Source organism: Aulonocara sp. 'chitande type north' Nkhata Bay, linkage group LG18, assembly GCF_057382095.1.
Source record: "Aulonocara sp. 'chitande type north' Nkhata Bay isolate Kocher_YH1m ecotype deep benthic linkage group LG18, A_spYH_male_GT1.1, whole genome shotgun sequence".
NCBI classification, from domain to species: domain Eukaryota; kingdom Metazoa; phylum Chordata; class Actinopteri; order Cichliformes; family Cichlidae; genus Aulonocara; species Aulonocara sp. 'chitande type north' Nkhata Bay.
Window position 1 is genome coordinate 7,017,961 of NC_141361.1, and position 22,682 is coordinate 7,040,642.

Consider the following 22,682-nt stretch of genomic DNA (forward strand, 5'->3'; position numbering starts at 1 on the left):
ATAAAGTAATGCCTGCAGTCAGTGCTGTGTGCGTTCACACGGGAAGCATCCGTATCGATTATATCGACTGAATTTAGAGCTCGGCTCCTTGGCTGTTCCCGTCTTTGAGGAGAAGATCTCAGAGAGACTCTTTATTGTTTCAGCATCTACATCGAGCTGCTTTGGGCTGCTCCCTTGTCACACATTTGATTTGGCAGTTTTACACCAGATGCCCGTCCTGATCTGACCCCCCTAAGGGGGATATGTTTCTCCAGCTGCAGTCAAACTAGCAACCTATCAAGAGTTATCTACTGCACTGTGGAAGCACATGATTTCAACATCTGGCTTCAACATCTGTATGAAATGAAAAACAAAAGTATACCGTTAAGAACTGTCATATAGTTGAAAATTGTCTGGTTTATTATTTGGAGAAAAAAGAATAAATCTGTGGTTTTGCTGAGATTATATTTGGGTATTGACTCATTCACATTTTTTAATTTTTATTAAAATGTTCACATTTAGTATGGCACAAAAAGCTTTTTTTAAGCACTATAAAGCGTGAGTGCAGAGGGAATTTTTAATCATATTTCCTGAAAATTCTTAGACTTGCCGAACTCTGAAACCTTCAAAAACCCAGTCTAAACATGTTCTATCTTTCTGTGTCGTCACATTTTCATCAGGAAGCATTGAGGTTTTGAAAACACCAAATGGCCTTTTGCTTTGTTTTCTCATCTTCTAATTTTCTTGTTAATAAATCTAAGTCTAAATTGTAGTATTTGTCTGTTTTTCAGTTGCTGGACATCAATTGGACTGGGCTCACAAATATGTTGGACATTCCTGGTGTCAAGTAAGTACCTGCGGATAATTATTTATAAATAAAATCGGTGTGATTTTTGAGGGTGTCATGCAGTGTTACAGGCTGGATTGACAGTTATTTGCATTACGAAAGCAGGAGACATTCTATAAGTTCAGTTCCAATAAACTGGAGAGACTGGCATCCCCACACTGCAGGGAAGGGTTTGTTATGGGAGAGCAAGATGGCTAAAGTCAAATAGAGAAGTTCGGTCTTCTGATTGAATTTTTTCAAAAGCAATGACTGTCACACGCAGCGATGAATCACAGAGCAATGACTGCTGTCCCACTGAGGCATCGTAATAGTGTCACTGGATGTTTGAGGCTATTTGTTTCACCTAAACTGTGTTATACTGGAACTATTCTGTCTCTCATGCACAAGCACGCAAACACGCACCTACCGTTCTCTTCCTGGTGGGGGCGTTGTCACCCACCATGATTCCAGAGTGTTTTGTGTAGCTCACATGCTGCCGCGGAAGTTGTTGAGCATGATAAATGTTTCATTCCTGTTTTAATGCCGTGTAAACTTTAATTCCTCGTCTAACATAAAAACCAGATGTGCATTATTATGACATATTGTGAGAATTGCTGGGCACGTTATTTGAGATGATTTAAGAGTCTGTGAGTTAAAGTTGGATGCTGTGGGAGCCGAGAGCGTCTAATCTGTAGTGAGAGGCAGAGAGATGGCTTACCCACCTTTAATAAAACCCAGTTGCTTTTCACTGCTGTGTTTTGTGAGAAGACTTGTTTTCCTTTTTGGTTTCCGTTCAAGAATATTTTCCTTATTCTGCTGAGCTCATGGAAATATTAATTGACCTGGACATGACGCAAAGATTTCAGCTTGCTTCCAGCTGCAGCAACTGCAAAATATTAGTGTTTAACACAAAAACAGGAGAAATCAGACCCTGAATCAGCTATTAGTTCCTTTAGAGTTGGATTGTTTATTAAAATAGCTGTGAAAACTCTTATTTTGCAAAACTGTGGGGGGAAAAGGCACAAATTAGAAGTGTAATTTGGGCAATTCAAAGCAAACTGCTTTTTTATGGGAAATGAAAAGTCTTGTAACACATAATCTTTTATTTAGTATTCATTCAAGATTCATGATTTCTCTTTTCCCAGCTGCCTGGAAGTATGAGCTGAAAACAGACACAACATCAAAGTCTGGCTGAACTAGGATCACTTAATTTTAAATCAGAAAATATCTCACTTTCGATGAGTTTCACCACGTTACAGTTTTGGAAGCTCAAACATGCTGATCACTCGGAATCACGTTAAAGAGACACGCAGCCCGAGCAGGCTCTCGGGCTCTGATGCTCAAACTATTACGTTAAAAGCAGGATCGCAGAATGGATTATAACCATTCATTTTCCTCTAAGTGTTGATATTTTTAGCTGTGTTATTATGAAAGGAGACCTGCCACAGACAGAGATGGGATGTTGGTTGGATTTGTGGGAAGATTTTCCAGACAGGAATTCTTTTTTGCATCTTTAGGGACACAGAGAAGTCTTTGGTTTCTAAGCTTTAGGTCTTTTATTCCATTTTAAAGGGAGCAAATGTGTTTGCCAGATCCAGCTGTGTGGTCATTTGTTCCCTTAGTTGAGTGAAATAGATGTTCAGCAGAAAAAGACACTGAAATCTTTATCACTACATGTGCTTCATTTTATGCTTGTCTTTTATGCCTACAATAACTTAACTTCAGAGAAGACCTTCAGGTTGTTGCTTTAACTCGTCTGCCAAAGTCGATGATACGTGATGAAACTTTATGTGAAAAGTGTCTCTGATGCATTAGAGGATTTTTATTTTATTTCCCCCTTAAAGTCAAAATGTAACAACAAACTTTGTCATTATTGACTTTTTCTGGTTTGTTTTGCCTTTAGCTGAAATTGAATTCACAGACGTGTGTAACCTTAGATGAAAGTAATTGTCAAAACTTCTTCTTATTTTAACTACCAATTTGTATTTTTTACAAGAGAATAATCGTCCTAAATGTTAACAAGGTTTATGTTAATGAATTTTACAGCCTGTGAGCTTCCTGCGGTTTGTGCTTTTACCTTTTGCAGCAGTGGAGAGAGCTGAAAGCAAAGGCACATGAACATGCTTCATGTTTGTACAAATGTGAGCTGACAGCTTATTACATTAACCTCAGTCTAACACTAATAACAGTGATCAGTGATGCAGGTTATTAACCACTTCAGGTTAGTATTTAACCAGGCTTACACGAGGCTCTCGTGGCGCTTACACCACTTTTACGAAAACGGCATGAAGAGTTATTTTGACTTTTTTGACTTGTGAAGGCAACAAATATAAAACCACGTCGTGTTGGCAGAGAAACAGACAGCAGAGTCAAGCCCAGATCCTAAGACCCGAGCTCTAATTGTCTCGCGCTAACATTGTGGTGTGTTTGCTAGATGGCGTTTAAAGCATCTTCTGTTTAGTTCGGCTTCCAGGTTCTTGCTCTTGTCCGATGGTGTTGCCTTTTAACATCACTGTGCTATTAAACATAAGTGTACAGTAAAGTGTATATAAAGGGCTGTTAGGAGCCTTTATGCTCTTGATGATTTGATAGTGGTGCAGCAATTTTTTTGTCACACAGTGTGAGAGTGCATCAAAGTGTGCTTCAGAGAGCCCAGTCTTTATAAAAGTCCATCCAGTTGTTGTTGGGATGTCAGTCTGCACCAGTGTGGGTTTTTTTTTTTCCCCACTGACTTTTAAGTTCTTGAATTTCGCTTCATTTAAAACCCTTTTTAGAGCCACAGCTCCCTGCCCTGCCTGCTGTTAGCACACTGCTAGCTGTGTTGTTACGCCTTCATTGGCATGTTGCTGCTGGCTGGTGGTTTACTATTTGTTGTCAGCAGAGAAACACTGTGGTTTCCAAATAACTCCACCCTGTGAAATGTAACTATCCTTGTTCAGCAAGTTCAAAGAAAGTGTGTGTGTGTTTGTGCACTTTTGTGTGTGCACGTGTGTGTGTGTGTGTGGTGATTGAGCTACAGACCTGCGATAGCCCCACCCACCTCTTCCTGTGCGTGAGGGCGCTCATATTTCCTCACTGAGTATTTGCATTTAGCCCCGAAACAGTAGGAAAACCTGAGGTCACCCCTAGCTGCTTCCTTTTTGAATAGCAGCATTAATGCCACACATACACACACACACACACACACAAACACACACAACGTTCAGTCTATTACCAAACCGAGCTCCTTTTATAGGGTTGATGGGATGTGTTGAAACTTCATTGAGTCTTTAAGCATGGGCCTGGCAGCAGAATTGCACCACTTAATCTCATCTGGAGACAGTTATGTAGTTAAGCAAGCAGCTCAGGAATCAGCGCGTCGACACTAAAATCAAGTTTGCGCTGATGTGAAATCCCAGAGTAAAGCTGACCCAGAATCAGCTGCTCCAGAGGATTAAGTCATCCCTTCTGAAAGCAGCCGATGCTGTTCCTTACACAGGATGCTGCTGCCACCTAGAGGAAAGAGGTCAAATATCAAAGGATGATCCATACACAGTATTTAGTTTGCTGTCAAATAGAGATCATTTTGGCTTAATACAGAGGAGGTGATTGAACTTTTACTATTCAGAAATTCAATAAGAACATGATTCCTCCAGAAACGGTGTCTTGATTACTCCTATCTTAGAACAGTTTTACCTGGAGGTAGTTGCCACCAAACAAATAATTCCTGCCAAGCAGTTGCAGCTCATTCAGAAGGCAGAGCCTTTCTGTCTGCTTGCTTCTGCACAGGAAAGATGGTTGTTTGTCTTCTATTTATTTGTTAGCTTTTTTGTCATCTTTGCATCTGAGGATTACTTCAGAATTTATGTTCTTCATAATCAGTGTGCCGTGTGCTTCTTATGGGTGTGGCTCAGATATGTGACAAACTGTATGGTCACCTGACTCTGTCACATATACTTAGACATACCACAGTACTGAATCTGTACACAAACAACAGCTGGCATTTACTGCTGTCTCAGTATACTTGTTGGCTGTTTCCATTCTGGATGGGTAAAGATCTGTTTTTCAGCCACTAAATGCATTTCTGGAACCAGAGGGAAGCATGCCTGAGCCCAGGGCCTCGCTTTGCACAGCTGGATATTTTAACACAATATAACATCAGTTTTAATGATTTCTTACATTTGTTCGTCATCTTCCCTCTCTCCTTCTCTCCCCGTCCATCACTCTGTCAGTGGGTTATGTGACAATCTACTGCAGGACATCATCTACAGCTACCTGGTGCTGCCAAACCGCATCAACATCCCGCTAGTGTCAGAGGCCCAGATGGCTAGACTGCGCTTTCCCATTCCCAAGGTAACACAATGCAGCCAAGTAAATTATAGCTGCTAAAAAAATATATAAATAAATAAATTAAACGGGTGAATAAATCTGTAATTTAGATGATTTCCTCAATGCCCTCAGAAGCTCTGATAATAATCTTTCTGTGTCCTCAGTGCATCCTGAGAATCCACTTCATCGAGGCTCAGGAACTGCTGCGTAAGGACAAGTTCCTGGGAGGGCTGGTCAAAGGGAAGTCGGATCCGTACGGAGTCATCAAGATTGGGACGGATCTCTATCAGAGCAAAGTCATCCGCGACACCGTAAACCCAAAGTGGAACGAAGTTTATGAGGTAAGCTTCAGAAGACGCTGCACGGAGTCACTGGTGACAAGATTAGAGTGTAATATTGTCCGATATCTTTTTTGTTTTGTAGGGTTGTTGTAACATATAACAGTATTTAATATGGAGGTTTTTTCAATCTCCTGATTCCGTTGAGTTTTTAATTAATAAAGGTAATATAATGGGTGCACATTTTCGGCTAAGAAAGCTGTTTCCGCTGGATTTTACATGTTATGCTGCCCCAACTGCACCATTAAAATACACAAACACATAACATGTAGTGACAAGATTTAATATTTAATTTTTAGATTTTAAAGAAACTAAAAATCAAGACTAAATGATGGGTTGGGTTTTTTTTGTTCTGCGCTTTAATATTTTGATCAAAAAAGAGACCAAAGATAAATCTGTCCATGAGTTTGGTTTTTTAGGATGTGATTTAAATATTTATCATGTTCATCTGGTTTGATTTGTGAGCCACCGAAACATATTTTATTTATCTGTTCCCTTCCCTTTGTCTTTGTGGAAGAGGTGAATGAGCAATAATGATGAATAAATGTTTCTCCTGACAGTAAGAAATTAGTAACTTCATCTAATTGGATGTAATCTGTTGTCTTGTTTTGATCTGGCACCAGCAGTGGACCTGCTCAGTACAAAGTCAATGTGTTTCCATGCAGTCTGCAGCCGCGCCTTCTCGTTTGTTTGTGTGTGTACTGTGTGTGCAGTATGTAGTAATGCAGTTTATTTTCAGGCCTTGGTGTATGATCACTCGGGGAGCAGTATGGAGATTGAACTGTTCGATGAAGACCCTGATCAGGACGACTTTCTGGGAAGGTAACGCTGCTTCTTAGGCTGGATTTTAGCTGAGTCACAGAAGACTGTTTTGAAACGACAGCTGTCAATTTAGCGTTTTACTTTTCTAATTATGTGATGGTTAAATAATTATTCATCTATCAAGTCAAATGCAAAAACAAATTCTTCTTTAGTGGCTAAAAATAAATAAATAAAAGTGTGGTGCTTTTTCTGTTTTTCTAACTTCTTTTTTTAAGTATATTTGTTATTTTTGAGGATGCCACCTTGGCTTGGAGAAAGCATAATGTTTAGATATTTTCAGCTTTATTTACTGTAGTATTAAGTTGATGACTGGCGTTCTAAATTGAAACACGCAATTCATATTTAAAGAAAATTTCTTTAAAAAATCTTATCAGTGTTTTTCTCACTAACTTTTACTGTTTGCTGTTTGATGTGATTCGTAACAGGTTTTCATCAAAGGACGAGGCCTCTGAAAGCAATCGCAGCTTTCAAGCCGAATCCTTGGTGGCGTTTAATGAAAGCAGCGCTGCGTGTCTGAATTTCATTTCCCACCAGACTTCATTATTGCGCAGCGTCACGACACAGTGTGTCGTGTGCTGTGATGAGTCAGCTTCATTCTGAAACCCTCTGTGAAAATTTAATCAACAGAAGGCAAAAATAAGGAAATTCCATCAGCAGCTTATATTTATAACTAATTCATTTTTTTCCCTGTAAAAAATGCAAACACCCAGACAGTCTTTGATAAATGTGAATTGCTGATATTATTTAGGACTGGGCGTTTGGCAAAATGAGACATTTGAGGATATTACACTGCGATTTTAAATTTTATTTGTATTTAAATTCTTCATAACTTGTTTTTCCAGTCTTGCAATCAACATGGCCGAGCTCCAGAAGGAACAGAAGGTCGATGAGGTGTGTGCTGCATTCAATGCTTTTGGCACGCTGCTGGTTTAAAGTAACATTTCAGTCGTTTAATTATCCAGTTAGCAATTTTATTCACTTATCACATTAGACTTTAATGCTGTTTTCTTGTTTCTGCACATGCAAGTGGAAACTCTTGGGTTTTTCTTTTGCACTTTGTAATAATGTTATGTTTTTGTAAGTTTCAGTAGGACCCTGATGCACAGGCATATGATGTCATTTGTTGTGTTTTTGTTTGCTTTGCATTATCTGACATCACAATAGCCAATCAAACTTAATGATGTCAAACAAATAGATTGAACTAGTGAATTTAAGTTGCATTTTTTTTTAATTAAGAATTATTTTTATAACTTGCATCATTTTAAGTAATTCAATAAAAAGTAAATGAGTGATGATATTTGCTGTAATTACAATTTTGCTCTTCCTGAAATATAACAACAACTTTTCTTCACTTCAGTGGTTTCCATTGGAAGATGTGGCTACAGGGAAGTTACACCTCAAACTGGAGTGGCTGTCTCTGTTGTCCACCCCTGAAAGGCTGGACCAGGTACAGTCGCCAGAGGGAGCTTAAATCCAGCACTCCATTTACATTTTTAAACTCGCTATGTGAGATGTTGTCTTGCTTGGTTGGAACTTTAACTCTGCTTGAGCCTATCTTTGCGTTTTTCCTCCCAGATGCTGTCGGGCATCAGAGCAGATCGCAGTCAAGCCAGTGACGGCCTCTCGTCTGCGGTGCTCATTGTCTTCCTGGATTCGGCCAGAAACCTTCCGGTGAGTCGACCCGGCCGAACGTCGCACTCATGAACAGCAGCAGCGTTAATTTACTCAAACAGAAATTAAATCCTAAATGTATGGAGCTGAAAGACGAGGATGATTATGTTGATATAGCTGCTCTGTTCATTGATCTAAGCGTGTTAAAGCTCAATGAACCAGTGTTTGCAGTGTTTGCTGAGCTCTTAGTTCTTCACTGGGATTTTGTTTTTTCTGCAGTCTCTGAGATCAGTTTTATGTTTAATTTTTGCCTGTATCACTTCGGCCTCTTGCTTTTCTGCTTTCTGAACTTTTTTCTTGTTCTTCTCTCTGTCGTAATATCTGTTGTAATAACCTTAAGCTTTTCATATTTTTTGCAAGCACACAAGTAAAAATCAAGCTCTGAAAAGTTCATGTAAAAAGCTGAAGATTGAAAATTGCTTTGGAAGAGAAAAACTGTCTTTAAGTCAGAAGAGCAGAAGTGCTGCTCAGTACTGACTTCACCTCCAAAGCTCAGCAAAGAGTTTGAGGTGAATGGTTTATAATATTACTGAAGATCTCCATTAAAAAAATAAATTAAACTACATTTTATATTCTAAACATATTCAGCATATTTCCTTAATGTGGTAGTTTTACAGAGAATACCATTTCAAATTCCCTGTACGGTGGAAACACACATGAACTCACTCGCTGTTTGTGACAGGTGGTAAAAAGCTAACTCTGTTAAGAACTGTTCATTTCTGACTTCTGTAGCACAGACCTGACCTTCCTCTTTTCAGCCTCCTCTTCTCTGCTTTTCCTCTTGCTTCCTCACCTCCTCTTCCCTCTGAAGAGTGTCTTCGAGGGGAACTTGGGCTCTGGCTACTTAAAAGAGAGGCGCGCGTCGGGCCTCGTGTTTTGCGAGAACACGGCTTCTCTCTATCGGAGCTTATTTGTGAGTCCGCTGGCAGTTTTCTGCATCCTGCAGTGTGAGAATGGCATGATTAGAGAGCTTCCTTGTTTGTTTGCCTGATGAGCATGGATCCCTACGTGTGCTTGGGTTAGATTCCCTAATATAATTATTGTTTGTTAAATTGTTGTTGATTGGTTTGACTGATTCCAAAGCTGAGGAACATGAGAAAAGGGTTTGGCTGGAAGATGATCAAAACCACAATGATGGTTTATATTTAAGGCCTGTCAAAAGCATCCTTCCTCCACCATTATTGTGTATTACAAGATATTAGTGGTCTCGCAGAATGAGTAGACTTATGGTACATTGTTTCTACTAATCAGGTTTCATGTTCTCTTCACCGCAGCTAATTCAGTGTCTCAACGGCTCATTTCCTCCTAAGAAGTAAGCCATGCTGATGTTTTTCTGTTTGGCTGCCGACACAGATTCCATTTTATCAGAGCAATTGAGTTTTACTGTAAAAGGGTAAACAAATCAATACTGCTCTGTGGATACTGTTAAAAGCTATTCAGTCTTACTCTGTGTTCTGCAATGAGACAGCATAAAAAACAGAAAATAGTTTGAACCATTTCGATGTAGTCTTCTCGAACACATCAGACATCAAAAGTTTAAATTTAAGTTCATTTCAGTGCTCACAGACTTGATTTAGTCCAAAAACAGGGGCAAAGTTACTGATCTCAGTTGTTTTGAAGTGTGTAAGGAGGAAGGCATGCATTTTGACCACTGTGAGATTTTTAGGTTAGGGAGGCTGAATTCTCTGTGGATTGCTTCCCTCCATCCTTCCTGTTTAAGCCCATTGTGTGTTCAGGTTTTCCCCTTCCCATGTGCCCACTCACTTCAACTCTGACATCACAGGCCAGAGCTCCACAAAAACCTGAAGCCAGTGTGATTATTTTTAAAGTAATGCACAGACTGTGTAATGGTGAATGCTAAGATGGCATTTAATTTATAGTAGACATACGTGTCTCTTTTCAAGGAATGATAATGTGAAATGTGAGAAGCTTCTTTTCATATGTTCCTGCTGAATTCAATCTTTTATCAATACAATGTGTAGGTGTGGCTGTAAACGATTTTTATTTTGGGTCAGTCCGTTCGGTGAGGCCTGAGTGTTTTGGGGAGATCTGAAGATGGCGCACTCAGAGTAGCCTTTAGCTGAATCATCTCATTCATCTAACTATTGACTTGACCTCAAGGGTTTGCCTCAGGGGCCTCCTGTTAGAATTCGTGAGGCGTCTTTTATCGGATTTTTATAGATAGTAATGGACCTCATTGGAAGAAATGGTTAATTATAGAATGAGGTATAAAAGATCTGAGAGGATAAACTTCAATGATCATAGGTTATCTGTCCTTGATATCAAGTATCTAACTGTTATTGCATACAAACAAAACTCAACAATAACCAGGTTTTATAAGATTGACCAGTAAAGGTATCAGCATGTGTATATCTGTTAGTTTAAATGCCAGATAAGCGCACACCCCTTGAGGGTTAGGGGGTTAGGGTTAGGGGGTAGTTACATCAAAGCCATTTTATTCCTACTGAACCTTCATATTTCTAACCCAAGCTCATCCCAGGGCGTAACATATTTATTCTGTCCATGGTTGGGCTGTTAAAGTCTCTCACTAATTCCCAAAACCTGACGCATGAAGGCCCACCCTGAGCGTAAACAAGCCATCAACATGATGTTCGATGACAGCCTTACAGTAGCATGTACAGCTACCCTTCCTTTTCCCCAACAATGCTTCTTCTGTCTAAATGAATTGGTTTCTGTCTTTGATGTAGTTGAAAGTTGAATAACAAGGATGCTACATTCTGTTTTGTTGCCATTTCACTCCATTCTGTTCTTGCTCAACACTGAAACACTTTTCATTGGGTTTGCTGTCCATGGTCTTAATATCATTGTTTTCATTCCATTTAGAAATCTTTATATTTGTTCCCCAATCATTACTATATCACAAATCATCTGACTTTCATTTTTCTCTGACACCCATGTATTTTCTTGTCCATTGTATCCACTGACTCTTATCTAATGCTGTGGTATTTTCACTAGAGTCCAATCAATGTGTTTTGGCTGATATTTTTGCATAATAAATGAACTGTAGATCTAAACATCTTTTAGAATCCTCAATATTTCATTAAAACAGAAAAAGACGTGAGTTTTTAATATCCAAACTATTTAATAGTGTCTAAAAGTAATGTTATATCAACGCGGTTAATAAAAAGTTAAATGTTTTCATTCATCGGTGTATGTCAGCCTGAATTTGCTGTTGGTTGAGCTCTAGTTTTAACTTCATGTCACGGTTTAATTGGGGAATAACACTAACCATGTGATCATTCATGTTGTCTCTCTGTCTTTGTCACTGTGCGGTGCATCCTGATACATCTGGTGATGCCGATGGTGTTGATGTGCTGACACCAATCCTTCCTCCACCTCTTCCCGGCATGCTCCTCTTTTCCCAAATAACCTGGTGGTGTGTGTCTGTGTGTGTCTGTGTGTGCTGTTGTTCGCTCTCTCCTTCCTTGTCCCTGTGGGAAAATCAAAGCGCAATCCGTTAGAGTTCAACCAAGCGGGGCTGAGGAAGGGCTCGGTCAGTAAGGCCATCAAGGTAATGCCACGGCAACCAAGCACACCCATCCCGATCAGACACTGAGGGGAAATAATATAAAGGAAATACAGTATGCACAATGTGACCAAAAGTATGTGGACTCCAATGTTTTGTTTGAGAAAAGTGTCTTAATTGTTGTGAAATAAACAAAAGAGCTCGACAGATTGCCAGTGGATGTTGGAGTGTCTGTTTTGGAAAGTTACAGATATGGTTTCTCCGACTGTAGATGTTGATAAATTCGATGTCAGACATCAATTTGGGGGATTTCTAAACAATTTTTTTTTATGTATGTAGCTTTAAGGTTGAGGGCAATGTTATGCTGAATAAGTGGAAAAAATGAATGCTGCCATTAAGTTAAAGAACGCTCGCATTAGTCAAAATAGCATTGTTATATTACTTACGGTCATGTTTATTTGCCGTGTGGCTCTGTTCTGTAACCTCTGGGCATTTCTGCCCCTACATTTGGCAACCATAAAGTCAGGGACCCGAGCAGCAAGATCCCCTCACCCACAACAGTTTGACATTGAAATGTAAGAAATGGTGAAGCTGGAGATGAGGTGGGTTACAGAGTGGCTTGCAGAAGCAGCATAATGACAATTCACCATGAGAGAATTGCAAACCAGCTGAGCCATAAGCTGATGCAAGCTGGCACGTAGATTTACTTTTATTTAAATCACGCCATATCACAACGTTGCTTCAAGGCACTTTGTATTAGGAGATAAAACCTCAGTAATCCGATGAACAACCACTTGGTGACACTGGGAAGGAAAAACTCCCTTTTAACAAGAAGAGACCTGAGCACAGGGAGATGGGGAAAAGCTGCTCTACTGGGATTTCTGCTGAAACTGAAGATAAAGGGTGTCCACATACTTTTGACCATGTAGTATATGAAGCTGTTAAGCACATTCAGGGAAAAACGTCTAAAACTTAAAATACTGATCTGAGTAGTCTGAATTTGTTTCTCAGTTTCCCGTTGCTACAAGTTTTGCTACTGATAGTTATTTTGTAGTTCTTCTAAAAGTCAGAAGTCACAGCTGATTTGTGGCGATACCCTTTACCAATCCTGTGGATACTGTTACTGATTTAGACACTCAAGACAACCTTTAGGGAAAGTTGTTGCAACCTTAAACAGTCAAGGAGTTTATTTGAAATGGTCAACCAAGCTCCAAGAATTGCATTTAAAATATTTACAGTGAGACTAACATGTCTGTTGTGATGGTTCACAGACCCACTATTAAGAGCTTTCACTGGAACTACTTTCGCCAGAAGAAAATAGTTCCTGTTTGAAGTGATTTGCAAAGAGGTCTGTGGGGATTTTCAGCAAAGACATGCTTCTTTTAAATATTTTAATGTTACTTTTATTGCTGTTCGCAGACTAAATAATCACATCAAACATCTAAAAATCTGGATTGTTGTATTAAAACTCATTAGGTCATGTTCGCATTAGGAAGTGCTGCTGTAGCATCCAGAGCAGCTTCACAACTGATCATGTTTCCTGTTTTTAAAACTCATTAACAAACTCCTCTCATCGTGTTTGTTGACTAAAACCGATTCTAACAGCGTGTGCTGTCAATAACAGCGTTGTTGTCTGAGCTACAGTTGAAATTTTTTTGGTTTCTAATCTTTTCTTTTACAATGATCTGGTGTGGTTTCTACACTAACTGGTTCTGGGCACTTTTACCTGTTGTCCTTTTTTTTTTTTTTCTTTAATTCCTTTCTTGAAAAGTCACAAAATGACACTGTGTGAGATAGAAATTAATTTAATCAGTGGAGTTCAGTGTCACTCCTTTTGTTTCAAACTGAAGTCCAAAGAAACACTCTCTTGTTATATATAATGCTAGCATACCCAGTCCAATATTATTACTGTTTTTTTGTTTGTCCTGCTGTAGTCTGGTAAGAAGGTGACCAGTGATCCCAGTCCGTTTGTCCAGTTCAGAGTGGGACACAAGTCCTACGAGAGTAAGGTGAGAGCACGTAAAATCCACATTTGGTTGATTTATTAATTTCCCAAGATGCCAATTATGAAAATTGCAGCAATTTTTTGTACATAAAAGACTGATAAATGAATTGAATCAAAGCTTTAATAAATGTAAATAAATGTACGTTCAGGCTGTGATTGGTTCACAGCACGTGAGCCCTGTACCTGTACACTTGCTTCTTGACTTTGAATGTATGATCCATCTTGGCTTGATACTTTCTTCTTCTCTTCCTTTCTGTCTGTTTCCAGACCAAGTATAAGACTCATGAACCTTTGTGGGAGGAAACCTTCACCTTCCTCATCCACAATCCCAAAGTCCAAGAGTTGGAGGTTGAGGTATGAAGACATTCAGCTGATTTTATAAACAGTTAAATGCTTATAAAATGGAATATATGAACTGTAACTTACATTATGCCTTAAAATAAAACTTCATCACACTTAATATTTCAGGTGAAGGATGAGAAGCACGATTGTTCACTGGGGACATTAACACTGCCCCTGACTCGCTTGCTGGAGGCTGAGGAGATGACGTTGAACCAGAGGTTCCCTCTGAGGAACTCTGGACCGAGCTGTACCCTCAAGATCAAAATGGCTCTGCGGGTAAAGGAGCAATGATTTTTTTTTCCTTAAGGATGATTTTTTCAGATCTAAAATGATCCAAGCCAATTTCCTTTGAAGCCATAAAGCTCGCCAGAGACGATGCAGGTCCCACTCTGTGACTTGAGAATTTGGGTTTCTAGAGATTCTGATGAAGAAACGCATGTGATGATAGGCTAGGGGAGAGTCTTTGTACATACTGCTCCACTACCATGACGATGCATCGCATTGCTTCTATAAAACATCAAAAATTCAAACTCTTGACCTTATGTACAGTACTTTTTTGCCCCACTGTAATTCAGTGAATCAAATTCAATGAGTATTTTCACATTACATGTCTTGCTTCTGCATCACTTATTTATAAAGTGTTATTGTTAATGACATTTTAACCTTTTCTGAGGAATCATTTCAACTATGTACGAGTAATGATTTGGATTTTGAATTTCAGCACACTTTCTGCAGAACAGAAGGCAGTGCCTGCACAGGCCTCTGTTTACCCTCATAGGAAAGCTTATCAGCAGTTCTCAAGTGAATGCTAACAGTACTGCTTAACTAAACAGAAGATTTGAGACTGTAAGGCAGCAGTAACATTACCCATTTTTACATCATTAATATTAAAACTAGTTAACCACCTGGTGTCTCTCCAGAGTGGAAAACAGTCTATATGATGCTTTTCTTTTGTGATTAAGTTTACAGAAACCAAACATGCCACAGCGCACGTCTGTGTTGAAATCTTATTTGTAGGTAAACTGACATAAAGATCCACTGACTAACTTTTCCCTAGAACTCTTTCTCAAAACAAAAATATAGAAATGCCTTTCCCTAGGTTTGTTTTTTGTTGCTGTTTATGCCATTCAAAACTGTGAAAATAATTATTCTGATAATGATTTCAGGTGTTGAGTCTAGATAAGGGCACTTCAACAGCTTCAAACTCCACCCCGTCCTCAGTGCAGGTCCGCAAATCCGAGTCCTCCAACTCGACCCCACGGCCCTCTATCTCCTCAGAATCGCCCAAGCCTCCCGCCTCTACCTCAGACATTCCCAGATCATCCTCCGTGTCAGCCAAGGAGATGCTGAACAGGCAGAAAGAAGCTAAGGAGACTGTGAGGACCCAGCAAAGCATGGACTTTGGGCAGGATGGCAGTGTAGGTGGAGGAGGGAAGAGCTTGGCGGAGACTGGGAGAAGCACCTCAAACCTGGCCATCTCGGGCTCCCAGCAGTACCTGGCCAGTGGCAAGGAGCCAACTCCCAGCATTGCTTCAGACATCTCCAACCCTTACGCTGCTCAGGAGCTGCAGCAAAGACTCGAGCAGTTTCACAAGTATCTATCAGTCTTTATCAATAGTTCCTAATATTTTTACATCTTATATCATGATTTAAGGACATGTTGAACAACAAAGGCAGCTGTTTGGTTGGTGTATAAGTGTGTTTTGATAGTGTGCAACAACAAACCTAAGAGGTCATTACAGCTCGGGTATCGTGAGCATGTTTGATGTATTTTCTGTCTTCATAGTGGTTCAGGCCCCAGTCTTTTCCCCCTGGGGGAGATCCAGCTGACGATCAGACACAGCTCCCAGAGAAACAAGCTCATCGTAGCTGTTCACAGTTGCAGGTAATTAAAAAAATGGGGTGTTTCTTCCTCAGACACATTAGTGTTTTGACTCTTACCCTTTGTTGACTTCCTCAGAAACCTCATAGCTTTCACTGATCATGGCTCGGATCCTTACGTCCGGCTCTACCTGCTTCCCGACAAGCGGAGGTCAGGTCGAAGGAAAACTCCAACAGTCAAGAAAAACCTCAACCCGGTCTACGATGTGACGTGAGTCCACCCCTCTCACTTTTTTTTTTTTTCAGCCATTTGATAAGCAGAGCAAAGCTCAAAAAAAATTCACTGTGTCATTCTGCCTGTTTAGGTTTGAGTTCAGCGTTTCCCTCGTGGAGCTCCACAGGCGGAATCTAGATGTTGCCGTGAAGAACGGTGGAGGTCTGCTCTCCAAACACAAAGGCCTGCTTGGAAAGGTGCAGACATCTTTAATTTATTGTCTGTATTTATGTGTAACTGAAAAGCATTTCTTTAACACAATGAAGCCATCAGAGTGGAAATTTCGCTGGTTTTGAGAGAAGCCTCATTTTGTTAGACTTTGTCTAAAAGTTCAAGTATTGCTGTTCTTTCTGCTTCTGGTGTCATATTTCTATGAAGTGCATCATTTTGACTGTATAAGAAAACGTTGTGGGTTTGTTTTTGTTTTTTTTTAATCAGGTTATGGTGGAATTGACTCATGATCAGATCACCAAGGGTTGGACACAATGGTTAGTCGTTCATCTCGCTTCAAATCTATTTAAAACAAATACAGTTTACTTTATTATGTCATATTGAGTTCATAGCATGGCTTGGAGAATAATGAGTTCAAATGTAAGTTTGCTTGTATTTTTTTTTTTTGATTGAGTAGATTATCATGAAGTTATTTTTTACATTATATTTTTTGAAATTAATATTGTGAATGCATCAATAGCTTGGATTAGAGCTAGCCTTACCTAGAAACACATCTCACGTGAATATATAAAAAAGGCCTTTCTGTACTATTTATTTATTTAAGTTGTATTGGCCAGTCATTTTTGTGCAGACTGTTTAGAGGCTATTGGCTTTGCCAGTGGGCTATCGTCTAAAGCACAGGTGTCGAACTCCAGGCCTCGAGGGCCGGTGTCCTACAGGTTTTAGATGTTTCCTTGATCCAACACAGCTGATTTAAATGGATAAATTACCTCCTCAACATGTCTTGAAGTTCTCCAGAAACCTGGTAATGAACTAATCATTTGATTCAGGTGTGTTGACCCAAGGTGATATCTAAAACCTGCAGGACACCGGCCCTCGAGGCCTGGAGTTCGACACCCCTGGTCTAAAGTCTGTGGATTACAAATGCATGTCTCTAGGCTTATTTACTGGATAAAATGGCCACTGTTGCTCATCCATCACTAGTTAGCGAAGACTTAGTTCTCAAGTGAAAGAAGATTAGTCAATTTTCTGCTTAAATATTGTGAGATTGATTTTGTAAAAAAGGCACAGACCTGAGGCCAAACATTCAATAAGCTGTATGACAGTAAACATCCATCAGTAGTTTATAAATCACTGGTATAAGGACAACAGTTGGAGAAAGGGCAAATGTGCCTGTAGTGGAGATAAATGAAAGCGATGTGACGTTAAAGGTTGCAAAAAGCTAGATTTCATGGATTATGAAGCAAACTCTAAACTACTTTTTCCCTCCTGCAGGTATGAGCTGAGCTCAGATGGCCTGGCCAAGTCCAACCAACTTTAAGTCGCCATCATTAGTATCGTCATCATATCACCACACTTCCACTTTATATTCACTTCACTTCCATCTCTACAGTACGATGTGTTTTCTAATAATTTTCATTATTTCTAACTGTAAGAAACAAACTGATTAAGAAAAGCAGCTTTTGACACTCATTTAATCACATCAGTCGCAAGGCAAACCTTCCCTTTAAGAAGTGAGTGATTGGCTAAAGGGAGTATATACATGTAGAGAACTATACTACGTTGTGTAGTGCTATGGAAACCTATATTCTATATTTAGAGAAGTGACTGTTTTTTTGTTGTCTTTCCACAAAGAATGATAGTGTACAAGTGTGTAAATAATGTACAGTGATGCTGGACAAATCAGAGTACAGGGGTGTATTGTAGAAGTGAGAAGGAGTCGTGGTGTCTTACTTGGCCAAATGATTGTTTATAATTTTATTTCATTTGATTTAATTTTTATTTTTTAAATGCAAAAACATTCTGGACAGAGTCGCACCAAAGAGTGGAGTATTTTTATTATTTAGCACAGTTGGGGTTTTGGGTAACACAGCAATACACTGGCTTTATTTCACCGTAATAACGAGTGTGCGTGTGCGTGTGTGTGTGTGTGTGTGTGTGTGTGTGTGTGTGTGTGTGTGTGTGTGTGTGTGTGTGCAAAACCCAAGCAAAAATAATGATATGCACACACGTGTGTTGTTTTATTTGGTGGCATGTTTCTGGGTTTACATTGAAATAAGGCCATTATTAAGTGTTACCTGTTTGTTTTGTAAAAACTGAATATGAATATTGCACTTTTTTTTTTCTTTGTTTGTTTTTTTTTTTTAAATCTGTTGATTATCATATTTACTCAGTGCAAACATCGCCAAAACTCATCTATAGACAAGTACAATTTTTTTAAACCATAAGAGGTGGTAAAAAAAATAGTGTTGAAAGTTCATGGAATAGTTTAACATTTTGATGAAAATGTTTTACTCACAGGTCTCTGCAAGAAGATGTTTAGCTTAGCTTAGATTAGCCTAGTTTAGCTTAGCCTAGCTTAGCCTAGCTTAGCTTACTTTAACAATAAAGTTTGTGTGTCCTTTTGGGGGGATTTCTTTCCTCACTGTTTGGGTTACGTTTAGTCACCACAACTACAGGTTTGCCCATTAAACCTGGACAAAAAAAATGCTGAACAAAACCAAGTAACTATTTGTAAAAAGTGTAGAGTGAGACCTATTTCACTCTCACTATTGGCCATGGCTGTTGAGTCAGTGCACAGATGCCAAACATCTCAATGCATACCCGAGACATCGGTGGTCTGGCATTATTCGACACTCTGGGAATGGAAATGGTCCAAATGACCTCAAAATGATCTTTTATTGTACCATAAGGTGCTGTGTTATATACGTTATCTTTCCTTACAGATAATTTAGTGTTTTGAAATCAGTAACCTTATTAATAAACTAACAGCTGGCTAAAATAATTATTTACAGCAAAGTTGTGTGATGGGACTAAAGACCACATAGAGGAACCCCTTTTTTTTTATTAGTGATAGCTGAACATCGGTAAAACTAATTAACAAGCCGTGTTTTGAAAGTTTAAGATGTTTTGGTTGCAGAGGGAGGCTCATCAGAAGACTAAGCTAAACTAAGCTAACTCATCTCGACAGTTGCTGGTTTTAAGTTTTACAGGGTTTTTTATTTTTCTCAAAATGTGTTACTATTCTATCATAAAACTGTATTTTAACAGAAGTGTTTTAAGGATCACCCACTCATCCTCCATGTACGTAAAGCCACTATGTGTAGAAGTGTAAATTGTCCACGGACAGTCTCCATTGGTCGTATGGAAAAAGACATAATGACAATCAATTTTGGGTTTTTTTGTTTTTAAACTTTTATTTACATTTTATGGTAGAAGCTTAACATTATAGTGAAAAATCCAAAAATTCTTTATGAGGAAACCTTAAATTATATAATTGTCTGGTTTGAGAAGAAGCCAGTGGTAGCCCCAGGATTTTTTTTTTTCTTATTAATTTATTATTGTCCCCTGTTGACTTCCTGTTATATGTGTTGATAAAAAGCAGTAAAAGTCTTGTTTTTCCTGCATTGATATAATAAAGTAATTCATCATTCTCACTTCACTGATGCTCTTCTTTAACTGAAATTCTGTTAATGCTAGTTCTTTGCAACAAATGTTTTGGCTAGTGTTCATTTATGTCACCCGATTTCACAGGGATTACATATTCTAAGGCATCTACACATAGTGGCTTTAAAAATATTTGGCAACATGATTTTCTTCAGTGAAACAAATGTTTCTTTTAAAAATTTATTCGTAACACTCAGAGCAGGTTTTGTTGTTGTTGCGGTAGCATTCATATTTCCACTAGCATCAGCTGTTCAGTTTGTTTATGAATCCACTTAAGTATTAACTCCGAATGCCATCTGAAGGAAGGTGCACAGACACGAGTTGAAAATGATCTTCTTTTTAAATACAGTTTTGACTTTACAGCACACAATCCGAAGGGATTTATATCAGAAAGAAATGCAAAACAACCATAGCTTTTGTGTATGTGACCCGACGCAGCCAAAGAACAGCAGATTTTCTGTTGATAAAAGTTGGGGTAGTTTGACCTTGGATTCTCACAATATAACTTCTGGATATTTGCCTTGTGCTCACATCAAGCATTGACAAAGTATTTTACATTTATATATGTTAACTGCATTTTAATGTCTTGATGTTTTTTTTATTTATGTTTCCCGTCTTGTCTGTAAAGCATCAGATTTGAAACCTGTGCCTCTGGGGTCAAGTTTGTCTTCTCCCATATGGAAGTAACATAACATAACTAAATGCTGGTTTTACATGTATTGTGTGTGTCCGGTGAAAATGACCCTTACTTTTTTCTTTTCCTTTTTTTGTGTGTGTCATGCAACATAATTATAAATATTCTGTATGCAAGGGGAAAAATTCACAAGTAAACTATAGTATATGACATGTTAGTATTTTGAGACTTGTGTTACATTTGCTGTTAGAGAGAATGGGAATTTTCTTTTTCTCTTCTATTCCATATGGGCTGAAAAGCGATTTCACTTCTGTGTCTTCTTAATTTATCTCGTGCCTTAAAATGTACATGACCCAGAGATATTTACATGTTTGGAAAGAAGCAACAAATTGCTAAAACAGCTTCCTTGTTCCTGAATGTCTCCTAAATGTCTTTTAAAATTAATAAAGAGCTTTGGCTGGCTTATAGCAGCATGAAGCTGTACAGGACTGTGTTTTTTGTTGTCATTTTTAAGACTATAGATGTGTTTCTCTAGTGGGTGTGCAGCTTTTAAGGAATTTCTGTGTAAACCTTACAATAATTTATTATGAGAAAATAAACAATAGTCATCTTTATATCTAATCTATTGATGGAAATTATTACATATTATATGTATTATAGAATCTGCCTTTAATAAGATATCAAATGGAGTATTCAGGACGTGTTAGCGATTTTAATTTTTATAGGCAAAAATTACCTAAAAATTGCAAGTGCAATGCAATTAACATTAACAGCTAAGGACAATAACAACAGATAACAGACAACAGTTAAAATAATGGTGTATTTAGGAAATATAAAAGAAGGGTTAAAACAAAGGACACTTTTTATCATCATCCAGGGGTGAGGTCATTTGCTTGAATAGAGACCTTTGGCATAACTTAAACTTTCATTACCTGTAGGGATTCAATATGGGTAAAGATGAGGCCTTGTAAATAAACAAAATCTGGCTAGAAGAAATACAACATTAACCAACAGATCTACCTTTTTTAACATGAATAATCTTGAACTCTACATCAGGTACAAATGGTTTATTGCTCACCCATTTGCCTTGTGCTCACAGTACTGATGGGTCCTCTAGGTCAGGGATGTCAAACATGAGGCCCAGGGGCCAGAATTGACCCAGTAAATCTGGTATCGGGTTATTTTTAAAATCACAATTTCACAGCCCACAATTACAGAAGAATCTTCAGTGCCATCTTAAATGTGCCTGTGTAGTATTTGTCGACTTGCCAGTTCTGCACAGACCAATTGTTTGAATGTATAACTGTCTTAATACTGCAGCTCTTCTTGCCGTAGATACTTGTCTAACAGAAGTTAGCGCTGAGGTAAAGGGTTTTGCACTGTTACCTCACAGCAAGAAGGTCCTGAGTTCAATTCCACCATCAGCCCAGGGTCTTTAGTTTGCAAGTTCTTCCTGTGTTTGTGTTGGTTTTCTCCAGGTATTCTGGCTTCCTCCCACAGTCCAAAGACATGCAGTTAGTGAGAGTAGGTTAATTGGAAACACTAAATTGCCCATAGGTATGAATGGGAGAGTGAATTGTTGTCTGTGTCTATGTGTTAGCCTTGTGACCTGTCCAGGGTGTACCCTGCCTCTCACCCAAGACAGCTGGGATAGGCTCCAGCCCCCCATGACCCCAAAGCGGATGGATGGATATGAGGTTTTGAGGTGAAGAGCATAGTTACAGTAGGGAGTAATTTAAAATGCTTTTGACCACAGAAGCCTGCTGTGTGTTTGATAACTGTTGTCATGTAACATTGAACTGTGTCATTACCAAGCTGTTACTGTGACACAAAAATGACAAAAGTTTGGTTCAGGTTTGACGTGTACTGTGGATTTTAGATCAACTGTCACCAATAGAGTAAATTCCTACAGTGTAATACAGGATAGTAAAGCTCACTTAGTAAAGTTTCACACACCCAACATAAAGTGCCAATCTCCTGCACTGCATTGCTCTCAGTAAACACTAGAGAATGCTGTTTTGCTTTATTTGTCTTGTAACTCATTTTACATTTTAAACAGGTTCTTGTGGTTTATTCTTAAATGTTTGTCAGAGGTCAGAAATAGATCTGTAGCCATGTTTTCCTTAAACATGTGCAAGATGTAAATAATAATCCACTACTTCGATATCTGTTCAGTGTAACTCAGAGTGTAAAAAGGCTGCTTTAGCTTACATTTGTTACTCTACATATGGCAGAAAAGAGTGAATTTCACCTTTAAAAAAATCCTTTTAATGGACAGAAAAATGTCATCCTGTTATTTTACAGGGAACAAACAGAAACGATAAAATTTGCTCTGTTTCATCTGTTTATAAAATGAATCATCCAAAGCTCTTAGATTTGCCGTGTAACCCACTGTGAAGTCATGGGGCCTGTGTCATAAAAACACCATACCCATCAGTGCTGCTTACGACATGGCATTTATCAGTGATAGTCTTTGTGTCCCATGAGGCTCTTGCAAGCGCATGGGCTGTGTTATGTTGTTTGTTTTCAGTAGGTCTTAATATGAAAATTACAGTGT

The 22,682-nt window shown here is 38.7% G+C and overlaps 1 protein-coding gene across 3 annotated transcripts in view; it reads left to right on the forward strand.

The window, feature by feature from the left end:
- The window catches only part of esyt2a (extended synaptotagmin-like protein 2a), a 53,895-nt gene extending 33,282 nt beyond the window's left edge, over positions 1 to 20,613 (forward strand). The window contains exons 8-25 of one of the 3 annotated variants that reach the window (XM_086271157.1): positions 771 to 826; positions 5,017 to 5,137; positions 5,278 to 5,454; positions 6,191 to 6,273; positions 7,116 to 7,164; positions 7,631 to 7,720; positions 7,849 to 7,944; positions 8,756 to 8,857; positions 11,414 to 11,476; positions 13,366 to 13,440; positions 13,704 to 13,790; positions 13,905 to 14,054; positions 14,945 to 15,372; positions 15,565 to 15,663; positions 15,739 to 15,870; positions 15,965 to 16,070; positions 16,312 to 16,361; positions 17,320 to 20,613. In XM_086271157.1, the coding sequence (XP_086127283.1) occupies positions 771 to 826; positions 5,017 to 5,137; positions 5,278 to 5,454; positions 6,191 to 6,273; positions 7,116 to 7,164; positions 7,631 to 7,720; positions 7,849 to 7,944; positions 8,756 to 8,857; positions 11,414 to 11,476; positions 13,366 to 13,440; positions 13,704 to 13,790; positions 13,905 to 14,054; positions 14,945 to 15,372; positions 15,565 to 15,663; positions 15,739 to 15,870; positions 15,965 to 16,070; positions 16,312 to 16,361; positions 17,320 to 17,365 (2,010 nt within the window). In that variant the 3' untranslated portion in view covers positions 17,366 to 20,613. The remainder of the gene's footprint in view (positions 1 to 770; positions 827 to 5,016; positions 5,138 to 5,277; positions 5,455 to 6,190; positions 6,274 to 7,115; positions 7,165 to 7,630; positions 7,721 to 7,848; positions 7,945 to 8,755; positions 8,858 to 11,413; positions 11,477 to 13,365; positions 13,441 to 13,703; positions 13,791 to 13,904; positions 14,055 to 14,944; positions 15,373 to 15,564; positions 15,664 to 15,738; positions 15,871 to 15,964; positions 16,071 to 16,311; positions 16,362 to 17,319) is intronic. The other 2 variants (XM_086271158.1, XM_086271160.1) reach the window with 2 other exon arrangements.
- The last annotated feature ends 2,069 nt before the right edge of the window (positions 20,614 to 22,682 follow it).